At 52.3% G+C, this 15,930-nt stretch overlaps 1 protein-coding gene across 6 annotated transcripts in view; it reads left to right on the forward strand.

Moving 5' to 3' along the window:
* Positions 1-15,930, forward strand: part of ATP9B (ATPase phospholipid transporting 9B (putative)) — a 221,155-nt gene that overhangs the window by 37,730 nt on the left and 167,495 nt on the right. For all 6 annotated transcript variants that reach the window (XM_046025851.1, XM_046025854.1, XM_046025852.1 and 3 more), the window contains one exon: positions 5,368-5,476. In XM_046025851.1, coding sequence (XP_045881807.1) covers positions 5,368-5,476 — 109 coding nt within the window. The remainder of the gene's footprint in view (positions 1-5,367; positions 5,477-15,930) is intronic.

Here is a 15,930-nt window from a genome sequence, read left to right on the forward strand (position 1 = left end):
AGCAGGCACTCCCGTTTCCTCCTGAGCGGGGAGAGCCGTCTGCCTCTGTAGATGTTGCACAGCTCGGGAAGCTCAGACCTGTTGTCACAGCAGGCTCAGGCCAGGCAGTGCAGAGAGGACAGAGGGGACTGGTTTCTTTCTTCCTCGCTCCTTTCTTCCCCCGCGGGCAGCCCCTGTTCTGCATTTGGGACTCCGTCGTTGCGTGTCTCGGTAATTGTGTGTTTATGTTTGTGGCACTGGAATGAAGCCCAGTGTCGTTGGCTGTAAACCCTGTAACGGTCATCTCACTACGCATGTCTTTTGCGTCATGCTTTTTTGGCTCCACATCGATGGACGTAACGGATCCGTGATGACACGTATGATCTAGTCCGTTCACTTTTCACTTCTCCGAAGTGTTCCACTGACTGGGTATGTCCGCCTTCCCGAAGGGAGACTGACGTTTCTGCTCATTTTTCACAATTACAGACTTTGCTGTCACGGTCAGTGTGATGGTCCGCTGTTCCCTGCGCACGTGAGCTGGAGACCCCATAGGCTTTGTGCAGCCTGGAAGCCTCATTGACAGGCTGCTCCTCACCTCTCCCAGGTTCCAGTAAAAGCAGCGCAGCGTTACAGATAGAGCGTAGGGAAAACACTTGCTCATCCCGTAAACACGGCTGTACTGGGAGTGTCGGCGTGTTTTTTTCCGGCCCCCTTTCCTCCCCCCGCTTCACCTGGTTGTCCTGGACCCCTTCGCCATCACGCCCGTCTCGGGTGGAAATTCACTTTAGCAGGGATTGTCTCGGAACACAAGATCTTCTTAAACATCTGAAGTAAAATGTATTCGTTTCTGCTTTTCTCCTGCATCTTTTCCTGTGAACCGCGATTTAAGTAGCCTTTGACCAAAGAAAGTGTTAGTCGTAGATGGGTTCCTGGTGAGGAGTTTCGGTTCAGCCGTTCACAGAGTCGCTGGAGTGAGCGTGTGCGCGCCCGCGTCGGCGCCTGTCCTCGGCTTCCGAGTGGCGTTTCCGTCCTCTGACTTGATTGTCAGCTGGAGGCGTTGGAAGTGCTTTGTCCTTCTCTTGCTGGCGTGTGAGGATGCACCGTCGCACTTCCGGAAGTGCCTCGGTCGGCCCCGAGCGCCGTGCTCACGACGGGACGCCCTTACCCCGCTGCCCTTGGGTGTCAGGGGCCCCAGAGGAAGGTGAAAAGCCCATTTTTCCCATTCGGGTAACGCTTCATTTTGCTTTGTGACGCGCCTGGCCGGGCTCTCGCGTCCCTGCTCTCACACCGCTGGCCTCAGAAGTGGCTGCTGTATGAAGCGCGGTTCTGTCCTTCGGTTTGTCGGCAGCCACCGTCCGCGCCTTTCAGCAGGTCGTCAGTGACGAAGCTTTGCTGGAGTCTGTGCTGGCGCTGCCCACGCACGTCTTAACCTCTGATGTAGCACAGTCTTGAAAAGCTGATGTGTACAGTAGGTTCACCTTTGAATCCCAAGAGGCAGGCTGAGGTGTATTGGTTCCTTGATCCAGACTCACCTCAGAAAATGTTTTCTTACACTGGAAAGTCAGATATTGTATGTAGATCTTTTTTATTAATCTGGCAAAGGTAACCTTTAAACTAAATATACATCTAAAATATTTGTGTGTATGCGTGTGTGTGTGTGTGTGTGTGTTGAAATAAAGGAGGTGTGTGTGCTTCAGCGGGGTGCTCCTGGCTCCCGACGCCTTGCTCTCTCTCGACCGCCGTGCTGGCCGCATCCTGTCGAAGGCCGCACTAGCACGGGGTCCTCAGGCGCACACTCCGCCTTTTCACGTCTTGTCGCCGCCTGCCTTCTCAGGTGCTCAGAGAAAGGAAGTAGTTAGCATTTCCAGACTCCTTCTTGCCAGAAGCCTGGCAGCGAAGCCTAGCGCACCGCGCCGCGGGCGGCTCTGAACTCTTAGGTCTGGCGTCCGCCGATTTTAAACAAGGCACTTGACGTCTGCTCTGCCCTCCCACTCGGAGGTGTTGCTGAGAACAGCGACGGTTTAGTCGTCTTTCTTTATCAAGTACTCCCGCGATGTCATTTACCAGCTCCAGTCTGATCTGGTTTCTGTTACATTTGCCACAGAACAGAAGAGCACACTGGAAGCAAGTGGCTTTATTGCATCCCGTGTCCGACCGAAGATTACCTTTCGCGGCAGTCGGCGCTCCCAGCAGCTCTGAGGGAAAGCTGGTGTCATGAGAGCAAGAGAGTGGGTTGTAAGGCTTCCCTCAGAGCTCACGAGGGGAATGGAGCTCCCCGCGCCCGCGGCTCTCCGACGGAGGAGGCGGTGGTTGGGACTGATTTTCCACCGAGGCCTGTTCCGCCGTCTCGCTCACAGAAGGCTGGGCGGGCTGCGCAGGTGGCCAGTCCGCGAGTGCTCTGATTTTCGGTCCTTCCTTCTGTCCACTCTTTCTTCGGAGTGTCTCTGTGCGTCGGAGGTGTGCACGGAGTAGGGAAGGAGAAGCCACTTGGGTTCCCTGGACTCCTGCCCCTACTGTCCAGAGACAGACACGCGTCACAGGAGCCGCACGTTTACTGTGACCTTTGCAAAGGATGTACGTGTGCTGCTGGCGCCTCAGTTTCCCTGTCTGAACTAGAGCTGAGGCGGCACACCTCGTAAGGTTTCCGTGGCTTTGAGAAGTGACGCATCTGAAGCCATAGCGGACTTGCTGCCGTGTCGAAATCCCGCAAGGTTACTACCTGAGTCTGTGAAAGGTCGATGGAGTTTTTTCTGTTTGCATAAAAATACGTCTGGTGTTGGCACTTACTCTGCCCGACTGCGGGGCCGTCTGGAGAAGTCGGAAAAAAGAATTCCACGTTGTGGTCTTAAGATTTCGTCCCAGCCCGTGGACTGGCCGCGTGACACGTTCCCGTCACGCATTGGGACTGACAGGCCGATGCACAGATACGGTTGCTTCACTGTGAGATTCCGTCACCCTCTTGGGTTTGCCTTTGGCGTTTCGAGGTGGCGCCGCTGTGACTTCCACCGTAGGCCGGGTCGGGGCTGAGGCCGCGGGACGGTCCAGCTGCTCCTGCGGGACGGCTTCCTGGCCCACATCCGTAGGCCTCCGGTCTGCTCTGACCCGGCGACGGCCCAGTCGGTCTGCACTCTGCGGGCGGACGCCACGCGCGCCTGCGGGAGTGGGTGAGGAGCAAAGGGTGGGCAGGCGTCGGCTGCGCCTCCCTCCCATCTGCTTTGTGCTGGAGCCTGGCTTGGGGCTTTTCTGGGGTTGGGTGTGCCGGAGACGCACGCGGTGGTGTGGGAGCGACACCTCTTGGTCGCTGCTGGTCCTGCACATCGGCTGTGTGTTCAGGTGAACCTCAGCTTCGAGCCGTGGCCTAGAGCAGCTTGCGCAGTCCTTGCCTGTGACGAGGCCTCTGTTTCCTTGAAGGGTGCTGGACTCCTGATTCAGGAGCGGGCACCTGCCCCCTTTGGTGATCTTCTCGAACGTTACTGCTTTAGAAACAGCTTATTTTCCCTTGCTGAGTTCTTGGAAGCACGAGGAACGACACGTTGTGTGTTTGTAATTGCTTAACGAGCAGAGAATTAACTTGAGCTGTCATCAAGCCACAGGTTTCCAGGGGGAAGTTAGGTTGACCTGGAGCGTGTAGGCGACATGGACCAGTCTGGGGTGAAAGTGCGCGCTTCAGGCAGGGCTCGAGCAAATTGGTAGCACACAGAACATTCTAGGTGTTGACGCTGCGTCTGCTGGAGCCAGAGCCGCTCCGTGAACAGGGCTGTTTCAGTTTGTAAGGAACGTCAGCTTGACAGCCGTTCTCTCTCTCGGGGCGAGGCAGTCACAGATAGAGTGGGAAGAAATCACGTATGCACTGCGAACAGGGTCTGTAACAGTAAATACTCTCCTGCGTGAGAATGGCCGTGGAGCACTGTATTTCTTGGTTTGGTGGATGCGTACTTTTCATGTGACTGGAGCCGGGTTGTGACTTAGAGTTTATGTTTTTTGTTGTCTTCGTACCCGACACTAACCGCATCTTTGAATTAAGGAAATACAGTATTTCAACAAAGAGTACACCATGAGTTTCCTATTTGCAGACATTCAGACTGTTTCCAGATTTTTATATTTGATGCTGCTGGGATCCTTGTGTTTCTGTTTTTGTTTGTTTTGTTCTGTTTTGTTAGGATAAGTTTCCAGAAGTGAAACCTTTTGGTTAAATGTGTGTACGTTTTAAGGCTTTTGATAACACTACATTTGTTTAAAAAGTATTTTGGTATCTCCTACTTTGGATTTTCCTGTTTTTTTCCTTGTCTTGCCTGAACTAAATGACATCTAGATACAAAGGAAAAAAGGAAATCTGGCTGTGTTCACAGCAGCACGGTCTCGTATGTTGGGAAATCTGGGGTGTCCATGTACACAGAAATGCTGGAACTAAGAAGTGAGATGGTAAGGTCGTAGGGTACATGATAGATACACAGAAACCGTGTGTATTTCTGTATACCAGCAGTGACCATCTGAAAATGAAATTAGTATAGCAGTTCCATTTATAAGAGCATCAGAAAGAAGAAAATAGGAATAGATTTAGCTAAAATTCAGGGTTTCATATTGGAAAGTAATGGATGGCCTTTCAGTAAACGCGAGGGCTCACCTCGTGTGGCCTGTTGGTGACACACAGCCCTGGAGCGACAGACGCTTGTCCTTGCAGGCTGGTTGTCCACTGTCGCGTCTCTCACGGAGCGGCCTGGGGAGCGCGCCAGTGACGCATGGCCTTCTCGAGCCATGCCACGCGTCCGGAAGCACACGTGTAACTTCTAAAAAAGATGTGTCGGGGCGCAAGAGATTGCACAGCAGGTCACGAGCACATCACCGTTGTATCGATGTGGTTTCGAGTTGGTCTGTTGAGGTTTTAGCTTACAAAATGGGGCACGACAAGCCCGGTGGCAGTGCCCGTGCTCCTGCAGGGGCGAAGCTGTCGCCACGGTCCTCCATGCTGTCTGCCCCGAAGGAGGTTCACGGGCAGAAGTTACGAGACTCTGTGTCAGCCTTTGGTAATTACGCGTTTAAAGGCTCTAGTGTTCCAGATGCTAATTCCTGTTTGCTTGTTTGTCTTTAAGATTGTTAATTTCTTTTTCTTTGGGTTACTAAGTATTTTCTGATGTTTAGATTAAAGGTCATGTTATGATATGAATTTTAAAAAAATTTGGGGGAATTATTAATCTTTTACTGTGATGTATCATATTTCTTTTACAGTTTTTCATTATTACTTTTTGTCTTTTTTCTTTGTTTCCATGTATGTTTTAGAAGTACCATGAATTGGGGGGGTAAAGCAGACCTGCTCAGTGAAAGAATATTCCCCTGACTTTTTGGTTAAAGCCAGTTTTCTCAAATGCCATATTTTATTTTGTTTTGTAGGGATTTGTTTTGGCCGTTACTATCGTGAGGGAAGCAATTGATGAATTTCGGCGCTTTCAGCGAGACAAAGAAGTGAATTCACAGCTGTACACCAAACTTACAATAAGAGGTTAGCAAAAGTCTTTTGATCTCTCTTATTATTTGCTAACTGTAATCATTTTAGAGTTAACCTAAATGAAAAAAGTCTTAATTCTCTGACTGAAAATAGCACCATGTGGTTACGTATGGTATCTAATTAATTTTTTAAATAATATAATGCCTGAGACTTCATGGTACTTAGACACATGTGAAACCCAGTTGGTTTATGCACATTTTCTATGAAGCCCAGTATCACCTTGCCTGAAATCTGTTTGCAGATTGTATTTTGAACACAGTCATAAAGGTCGCCAGACATCTGGTCCTGCGGCCTAGAGTGAAGGGACTCGGAGCACCTGCAGAAAATGTCATGGTCGAGGGCGGGGACTGCTTTATGCCCATTTCTCCTTACCTTCATTCGGGGCTTTAATCCTTGCCTGATTCTGTGTTTTGTTTTTGTTCTTTGTTTTTTTAAAGATTTTGTTTATTTGACAGACAGAGATCACAAGTAGGCAGAGAGGCAGGCAGAGAGAGAGGGGGAAGCAGGCTCCCTGCTGAGCAGAGAGCCTGATGCGGGACTCGGTCCCAGGACCCTGAGATCATGACCTGAGCCGAAGGCAGAGGCTTAACCCACTGAGCCACCCAGGCGCCCCTGATTCTGTGTTTTTAAAGAGCTTGTTTCTTTGGTCTCTCAGTCCCAGTGGAAAAGAGCGATGTATTAGGAAGAGTATGGGAGAAGCCATTGTAGGTAGACGCTCCGATCAGAAAGTGACGCAATGGCAGTCATTGTGTCAGTGAAGGACAGTGAAGGAGGGCACCGAAAGCTTGACAAGTGTTCTTAATAACTTTGAAGGCTGTTTAAAAAAATGAGGTTTCGAGTGGAGTTTGTATCTTCTGTTTGCATGTGGACATTTGTACACTGAATTTATTTATTTGAAATAGTTCTCCAAAAAATTTTTCTATAGCATACTGGGATATATTTCGTATCACATAAAGCTTATCCATTTGAAGTATACAGTTCAGTGGTTTTTAGTCAGTTCACAGAGTTATAAAACTGTTACCGCCATCTAATTTTGGAACATCTTTAACATTCTGGAAAGAAACTCTGAATATATTAGCCGTCATTCCATTCCTGCCCCTTCTGACCCTGCTCTAGCCCCAGGCAAACCCCCCCCCCCCAACCTGTCTGCTTTCTGTCTCCATGGATTTGCCTCTTAGGAACAGGTCACAGACGTGGAATCATACAGTATGTGGGCTTTGGTCACGGGCTTCTCTCACTTGGCATCCTGTGTTCGAGGTTCATTGCTATGGTGGCATCTCTCAGGCTTTGTTTCTGTTTGTTGCCAAACAGTGTTCCATTCCGGTGTTCCGTGTTGCGTCTGCCCCTTCTTCTGCAGGGGGACCTTTGAGCGTTTCCACTCGAGGCTCTTGTCAATAATACTGCGGCAACTGTCCGTATGCGAGGGTTTTCTGTGCGCATCGTGTTATTTCTTTTGTAAATATACCCAGAAGAGAAGTGGCTGGCTTGTATGGTAACCGTGTGTTTGATAAGCTGCCCAGCTGTTGTCCTAACTAGCTACACCGTCCTGCACTCACCGGCAGCTTGCGACGCGTCCAGCTTCCAGTGGCCTCAGCGTCACCATTACTGGCCGTCTGCTGTCGTGGCCTCCTGGTGGCTGCGAAGTGGTAGCTCACTGTGGTTTGGTTTGCGTGTCCCCAAGCTAGTGATGTGGAGCTTTGTTTCATGTGTTGGTTGGGCGTTTGTATGTCTTTTCTGGAGAGATGTTTATTCCGATTCTCTGCTTACTGTTCTAACTGGGTTATTTTTTATTTACTGAGTTAGAAGTTTCTTTATGTAATCTGGATTTCAGTCTCTTGTCAGTATATGATTTGGAAATATTTTGTCTCATTCTGTATTGTGGGTTTTCTTCCTCTTGGTGTCCTCTAAGGTACAGAAGTTTTCATGCTGTTGGTGTCTGACTCGTCTGTGTTTCCTTTCATTGCTTGTGCTTTTGGCAAGAAACGGTTTGCCAACCCAAGGTCACAAGGATTTACTTCCGTGTTGTCTTCCGGGGATTTCATAGTTTTAGCTTTGACACTCTGATGCGTGGCCCACTTTCATTGCATGTTTCATGTGTGGTGCGCCACGGTCCGCTTTCCCTTGCCCGTGAGTGTTTAGTTGTCCGAGCACCATTTACTAAGAAGGCTGTTCTTTTGTGGGTTAATTGAATGTGTAATTATTAAGAAGCTTTGCCGAAAGTAGTGGCATGGTAGAGGGTCGGTATGTTGTAGAAAAGAGGTAAGCTTGAGTTTGGAAAAAACAGTCCCCAGAATGGCCGGGTAAATTAAGTGTAACCTTGGTCTGTCTCTTTTAGAATATAGTATAGTTGCTGGCTTATTTTTTACATCGTTTTTAATTGTGATATTTGGGCTGTGCAGAGACTTGTTTTTGTGGGGTAATTGTGTCGTTCAGAGCTAAGTGGCCTGGTGATACCCGCGAAACTGGCAGAGGAGGCGTTCCTTTACGCCCTTTCTCCCATAGACACGTGGAGAAGTCAGGCCCAGCCCACATTCTGGACTGGGGACTCTGGATCCTGGCTCTGAAGGGACCAGAGCAGAGCTTACTTGTGGAGAATTGTGCCGTCTATCCAGCCTGTCGGACACATGGAGGACTGACTCGGGATGCTTGTCTTCCTTTCGTCTGACTTGAGTGTCACTCAGGGCAGGGGAGCCAAAAACCAGTAGGCGTTTCTCAAGCCTCTGTCAGGCTAGGGAAAGGCAGCAGGAGCTTGGGGCCAGCGATGATAGTCAGCACACAGGATAGAGTGTCGGACGCCAAGTGGAAGAAGGTGGAGAGGGGATTTCTTTGGAAAATTGGGGCCTGTAAAATCGCCTGTGTTTACTGGGGAGTTTTGAAAGCCACATCCAAGGCCAGTGCTGGACCACACTCAGAAAAGACCGCAGTAAAGTGTTTTGTCTTTGGCCAGTCTCTAGGCTCAGTGCAAGCAGAGGTGAAGTCTCAAGCTGAGTTGTAGACGGCCTGGCTCTGGGTCGGAGTCCCCAGCACAGAGGCGGTCTGTAGCGACGAGAGGAGCCCTGTCTCACTTTCTTTTCTCTCCTCTGTCCTCCATTTCTCACGCCCTTGCTCTTTCCTTCTTCCTTCCCATAATCCCTCCCTTTCTTTCTTAGTCTCATCTCCTCCTCATGCAAGGAAATCCTTTCCAAAATACTGGCTGAAAGACTTCTCAGACCACACCTGACAAAGAATACACACTTTACAAAACGAGTCTAGAAAAGTCACTGTGCTTGCATGGCTACAGAGTATACAGAACAACAAAACAAACCCAGAAGAGGGGGAAGTGACTGATTTCACGAGTTACCAGATTACAATAGTGAAAGTGTACAGGTTTCCGTAAGAAATTGCAGAACATGAAGAGAAACCATGTGGCCCAGTCACGGAGGAAATGAACAGAAACTGTCCCTGCAGAAGCCCAGATCCTGGGCTTATCAAAGTCTAGATTAGCTGCCTTAAATATGTCCAAGGACCTAAAGGAAACAACTGAAAATGCTGAAATGATCAAGAAAAGTGATGTATTAACATACAGAATATCAATTAAGGTATAGAAATTTAAAAAGGAAGCAAAAAGCAAAAATTCTGGTGCTGAAAAGTATAATAAAAGAAAAACTCACTGGAGCATTTCAGTAGCAGAGTTGAGCAGGCAGAAGGCATCAGTGACCTTGAACCTGGGTAATTTCATAATAACTAGATAATCTCAAGTGGCATTATCCAGTCTTAGAAGCAGTGGAAGAATGAAGGAAAATGCGCTGGCCCTAAGGGGCCTGTGGCTGGTGCGAGTACTCTAATGTGCACACAGTGGGCATCTGGAAAGATGGAGAGAGAGAAAGGGCGGAGAGAATGTTGTAGGGAGTAGTAGCCATTAACTCCCCAAATCTGATGAAAGACCTGACTCTCCACATTCAGGAAAATCACTGACTCCCTAGAAAGATAAATGCAAGGAAACCTTCACCGAGACACATGACAATCAAACTGTCGAAGCCTAAGGACTAGGAGAGTATTCCAGAAGCAGCGCGAGAGAAGCAACTTGTCATGCACAAGGAAGGGCTCTTGAGTCAGAAACCCTGGACATCAGAAGGATGTGGGGTGGCATTATTAAGGTGGGAAAAGCCAAAAATAGCACACCAAGAATTGGATGTCCCTAAACCTGTCATTCACAGACAAAGGAGGAATTGGGACATTCCCAAATGCCTTCAGGATTGAAAACAGGGACTCAGGCAGATGTGCGCACACCCATGTTCACGCAGCACTATTTATATAATCACCGCGCATCCACCGGGGGTGAATGGCAAACAAATTACGGTGTTTGTGAACACTGGAATGTTAGCCAGCCGTAAAAATTAATGAATACTGCTAAACATAGGTGAACCTTGGAAATACTGCTCACTGTGAAAGAGCTCAGACGCAAAGGGTCATGGACGGTGTGATGTCATTGACACAAAGTATCAGAACAAGTGGATGAATGGAGCTGGGAAGCCGGCTGTGCTTGCCACGGCCTGGGCACGTGGAGGCAGTGGTGGGGGCAGCTGCTGAGTGGGTCTGACGTGTCCTTCTGTGGTGATGAAAATGTTTTAGAGCTCGATAGAGTGGGCTGCACAGCATCGCGAATGAATTCAGGGCTGCTGCATTGCTCACTTTAAATAAACTTAGCGTGGCTAATCTTACGTTTGTCCTTGTCACCTAAAAATGGTAAATGTTGAAGAAGGCATTCTGTGACTCGCCAACTCAGAATACTTTACAAATTATCGCCAGTGGGTTTATTTCTGATACGAACGCAGATTGGCCTGTCTAGACAGGATTGGCCATCACTGGTAGATCTTCAAAAGGACATTTTACGTGTAGATGGTGGTGACGATCCTGCTTCCCTCTGACTTCCTTGTGAGGGTCGGGGAACTTGCGCATTTGCATAACCACCGTTCGAGGTAGGTTGGTGTTACCGCCGCCTTACAGATGCAGGACCTGAAGCTCACGCCACATGACTTGCCCTGAGCCACTGTGGTTCTGGTAGAGTTTATATTTGAACCCAGGCCGCTCCCACGTCAAACCAGTGTTCTTTCAGCTCTGGTGCTCTGCTTTCTGGCTGGTTATTCTGATGCAAATGACGGAGAAGTAAAATCTGGGATATAAAAAAATGCATGTAAATGCTCATTGACTTTACTTTGGAATTTGTTTTCTTGTGAAGAATATTTTCTGGGGGCACCTGGATGGCCCAGATGTTAAGCATCTGCCTTCGGCTCAGGTCGGATCCCAGGGTCCTGGGGTTGAGCCCCACGTCGGGCTCTCTGCTCAGAGGGAAGCCTGCTTCTCCCTCTCCCACACCCCCTGCTTGTGTTCCCTCTCTCCTTGTCTCACTCTCTGTCAAATAAAATCTTAAAAAAAAAAAAAGAATATTTTCTGTTCATCTCCTTGATTTCTGCTATTCCGTAGTGACCTGTTCTTTGAACGGCATCGATGGCTCCTTCCTTACGTGACTTGACTGTGGTTTGTTATATTTATGGTATTTGAACTTTTTCTGTTCGGAGTTCGTAAGCACATTCTTGTAGAAATACTCTGGGATAATGTTCTCTGCTGTATGTTTTCTGTGGAAAAGGAAAGCCACGTCCACTGTGAAGCACGCCCCTATCTTGAGCATGCTTTGTGAGAAGCGGAATATTGTAACCAGTACACAGTCTCGGTCAGCACTGAGATTTTTATTTTTATTTAGTTGTTTTTAAAAATTTATTTGTTTATTGTTTTAGTCATCTCTACACCCAGTGTGGGGCTCAGACTCCCAACCCCGAGACCAGGGGTCTCATTCCCTTCCTGCCGCGCCAGCTGGGTGCCCCGGCCCTGCACGTCTGGTTAGCTGCGTGTGCTGGTGCGCGAAGCCGCTTCTCCCGCGGGTGGGGATCTTCTGCGTCTGCTGCTGTCCCTGTCTTTGTCCTCCCGGTTGGTGGCGGCTCCACTCTTCGTTGGACAGCATCTGAGTCCGAGTCTGGGAGGAGAGTACACGTTGTTGGCAGCTTTCACAAGAGTCCCCGATGAGGACTTTGAATCGTGGGACCATCCCGCGTCCGGAGGGGGTGTCTGAGCCGCACACTTGGCTGCAGTCACTGCTTTGGCTGCCTGCAGGGCGGCTCCTGGCGGTCACTGAGCATCTGCCGCGTGAGGGGCTGCGGTGGCGCCTCGGGAGTCAACCGTGAGCACGTCCTGGACTTGCTTTCTGAAGAGTTCTGCGGCATTCCAGCAGGCAGTCTGGGGCTTTGTCTTCATCCACCACCAGTCTCAGCCGGACACCACCATGTCACCCACTGTTGGTGTGTGCCCAGAGTCACGCCTGGAGCTGACGTGGGACGCAAGAGTCAGACACGGTCTGTGCTGCGGCTCCCTCGTGCAGCTGCTGAGGCCGCCGTCCGTCTCAGCCGTCCTGTCACGGGGGCATGTTGTCGGTGAACGTGCCTCCTAGTGCCCAGACGTAGGGGAGAGGGAAGTCTGTTGCCTTTGAACATTGTGTACACCGTGTGTGCGCGCGTGTGGGCGAGGAGGATCATTTACATATTGACCTACTTCTTGTGTCCCGGTGTCCTTGCCAGAGAGGAACTGTCTACAGAAGGAGACGGTGTTCTCCATCCCCGTCTGTTTCAGCATCTTTGGTCCTTACTGTTGACGCTCTTGTCACCTACACGTTTGAGTTCTACCTTTTTTTCCATAAAACATCATGAATTATCTTTACGAAATTGTCATCTTTTAATGAAATTGCACCATAGTTACTCCTTAAAAAATCAAGGAATCTTAAAATCCCTTTTACACTTTGTGGGCGTTGGGACTTTCACAGGGAAATCCTAGTACGTAGCTGGTGTCCTGAGGACCTGCATGTTCCACTTGGAAGAAGGAGTTCCTTTTGTGACGTCCCGTCTTCCGAGAGTTGGGTTTTTGAGAAAAAGTTTCCTCCAGTGTTAACTGAATGTTCCCTCCGAAATTGCTTAGGAACCGACGCACTCAGAAGTCCTCCCGGGGCGGGCCGCCACCCCGCCCGTGGGCTTCTCTCTCACGTGTGTTCGCATTGCTCGGTGGTCCATGCTGGTGACAGTGCACCTGGGGGACAGCGGGGACACTGGAGTCCTTCCTGTGTGTTTCCGTTTGCGGTCAGCGTGCTCCCCTTCTCGCCTGTCGCGGGGTCTCCTTTCCCCTTTCCGGTCTGCGGCCCGGCCGGCCTTTGGAGAGCGTCGCCCCGGATCGTTCCAGGGGCGCCGTCCCATGGGTGCCGTGTCAGGGCGGTTCTCGGTCTGGAACGCGTCCATCCAGACGCGGGGAGAGTCGTGACGCCTGCCGTTCTCGGTGGCGGTGTGGCGTAGACGCGACGCCGGCCGTGATCCTTCACCTCCTCCCGGTGCCTCACCGGCCTGTGCCCCGGTGCCCCAGGGGGATCCGCGCGAACGCGGAGCTTCGTGGCGCCCCCGCGTCCAGTGCTCGCGCCGCGCCGTCTGGGACGGGCCGCGGGCGGGCGGTGGAGCGCACAGGCCTCCTGGCGGGACGGCGCCGGCTCCGTGGGCGGGTGCTGTGCGGGCGTCCCCGTGTCCCCGTGCCGGGCGCCCCCGCCAGCCCTGCTGATTGCTGGGCTCTCGCCAGTCACGGGGCGGTGACAGGAGTGCGCTTCGGGGTCGCAGGCGAGAGGCCTGAAGCCAGATCTCGTCGGACCCGTGCACTGCTGCCGCCTCTGCGCCCTTGCCCGGCTGCGGACGCGCTCTGACCCCTCGTATTGCGGGGCTGTGCTGCTGCCTCGTTTCCGACGCTGCGCTGTTGGCGCGATGCTCGCTTGGGGCCCTTCGCTCTGTCTGGTGATCCCTGTGCGGTGTGCGCGCCTGCTTCGGCTCCAGGGCTCGTCTCTCCTCCCAGATGCCGGGCGCTTCTCCCGCGTCCAGCGTGGTCGTCTCCTCTGCACCGTGCATGTCAGTCTCCACGGGTCCCTTCTGGGCCACGGCTCTGTGAGGATTCGCGCCCCGGCGTGGCTGCTCCTGCGCCCTGCGGCCGGCGATCTGCCCCCGTGCCCGGGCTGGTCCGCTCCACGAACAGCGTCACTGCGGTCACCGACGTTCTTTCCCCAGACCTTTGCGCGTTCGGGCGCCGTCGTCCGCGCTCCGGTTCCCGCGCCGGGCCGCTCCGGGTCTGAACCGCATCCGTTCTGGCGCGCGCTGGTGTCGTGGAAAATCTTCCCTCGGGCCCTCGTCCCTGCCTTCCCGCATCAGCCGTTGTGGTTTTTTCGTTTTCTTCCTATTTCCCCCGAGAAGCGCAGATCACTGTCAGGCCAGGCCATTAGGACGACGTCTTCCTGCTCGCGAGTCGGACCAGCGGCATCGAAATGTCCCGAGCAGGCCTGAGGGCGCCCGTCGCCGTCTGTGGTCTCTCCGGCTTCTTGCAGGGTCGGTGTCGCCCGCCCTCGGGAGCCGGTGAGCTGAGGCGACGGGCCGTGGGGTCGCTGCCGGCTAAGGAAGTGACGGACGAGGGACAGTTCTGAATCACCTGTGCTTCGAGCTGTCCTGGGAGCAACGCCACGTGCTGACCCGCGTGCTGACCCGCGCAGCGCCTTGGGGTCTCGGTTCCTCACGGGGCCGGGAAAGACGGAGGCTTTTCTCCCGCAGCTTCTGGACGCCACGGCCGGCACAGGCTTGAGGTGGACCGGCCGCAGCGACAGCCGTTCGGGCTTCGCGTCTGTCCCGCCGCGAACCGCGGAGCACAAACGTTTCTGTTGCACAAACAGCGGGAGACTCACGGGCCGGGAACGCCCGTTCAGTGGGACTGTGAACGCCCGTTCAGTGGGACTGTGAACGTTCCCCTTCGATCCGCTACTGGATGGAGCGTGGATCCCTGAGATACCGTTTCCAGACCCGTGTCCTTGTCCACGCGGTCTTCGGTGAACAGAGGGAATTGCCGTGGGTCCGTCCGTCTGTCCTCACCTCTGCGCATCGCCTGCGGCCGGGCCCCGCGGCCTGCGCGGACAGGCTCTGCGGGCGCCGCTGGACGTCGCTGCCGGCGACACGGTGCGACACGCTGTGGCGGCTGATGACATGGGTTTGGAGGGAAGACGTTGCCTGATCAAGCAGATCTAGCGAATAACGGCCCGTGCGTTACGCTCTTCTCACCGCAGTGCTGAGTCCCGAGTTACCTCCTTCCTCTTTCCAAAGCCGTCGCGTTCCCACGGACAGAATCAAAGCAATGACTTGTGCTCAGCTCGAGCATCTCAGTGTTTCTGCTGCAGAAGGTACTTCCCAAACCGCTGATGACGGCCGGTGAACATTTATGGGCGGAAATCAATTATGGCCAGCAAGATGCCTTGTCGCCCTCACCCAAAACTCCTGTGGTTCCTTCTGTTTCCCCGGCCGGGACGATGGCGATTCCCGCGTCGCTGCGCTTGACAGCGCCGTCCGCGTCCCATCAGCTCCCTGCAGTGTAGGTTTGCTGCCGGTAGGGCCTGCCCGTTCTGGTCCCACTTCTGGGGAGGGGTAGCGTGGGCCTCCCTCCCCCACCCGCCTTCAGCAGAGGCCAGAAGGGGCTTCCCAGCCTGAGCAGAGTCCTGGCCTGTGTGCTCCAGGATGGGTCTCACGGGGCCTGTCTTTGTTTCCGTCACTTCCCGGGGACAGCGTCGGGCTGTAAAGCTGCCCTTCGTTGTCATGAGACTTTGTTTGTATTCGTCCCCTTGCCTTTTCCGCTGTGTCTCTGGCCCTCAGGTTCCTTCACTGCCTCCGGCTTCTACCGCGGGCCGCTCTGGAGTGCTTTCTGGACCCCACTGAGCGCGTTCTTCCTCTGTCCCCTGCTGGTGGTTTTTCAACCGGGGCCTGGGGCCGCTTCACCTGGTGCAGGGCACCCTTCTGTCTCTCCCTCCTGCACCTGACTCCACTGTCCCTCAGTGGCTGGCTCCTTGGTCGCACGCCGCGGCGTGTTCCCAGCCCCTCCGAAGTTCCAGTCAATGACGCCTCATTTGCCAGTGTTGCTCCTTTGGACTGTGCTCTTGCTTCCCTGTCGAAGAGCTCTTGGCCTCACTTGTGTTCCCAAAGATTTTCTGCTATGTTTTTCCGATGTTTCTTCTTTTCTGTAAAAGTGTCTGCTTCGTATTTTGATTCAGATTGCATTGAACCTGTAGAATTAACATCTTACTAATACTAAACCTTCTGACCCATGAATGAGATAGATCTTTCCCTTTATTTAAGTCTTAAAATTTCTCTCAGCAGTACTTCTTTTCAGAGCATAGGTCTCTTTTAAAATATGGTTTACCTATATATGAAAATAAATGTATAAATTGCATTTCCCAGCTACTCACTTTGCTTCATAATCCATGTTAAATTAGACTTCCACCCCACAGCCGGGCTTGCTGGTCCCACCCAAACAGCAGAGACAAGCCGAGCAGCCTGCTGGTGTGGTGTGCAGTGGTCTGCCCA

The sequence above is a fragment of the Meles meles genome, chromosome 12, assembly GCF_922984935.1.
Source record: "Meles meles chromosome 12, mMelMel3.1 paternal haplotype, whole genome shotgun sequence".
In the NCBI taxonomy this organism is placed as follows: Eukaryota; Metazoa; Chordata; class Mammalia; order Carnivora; family Mustelidae; genus Meles; species Meles meles.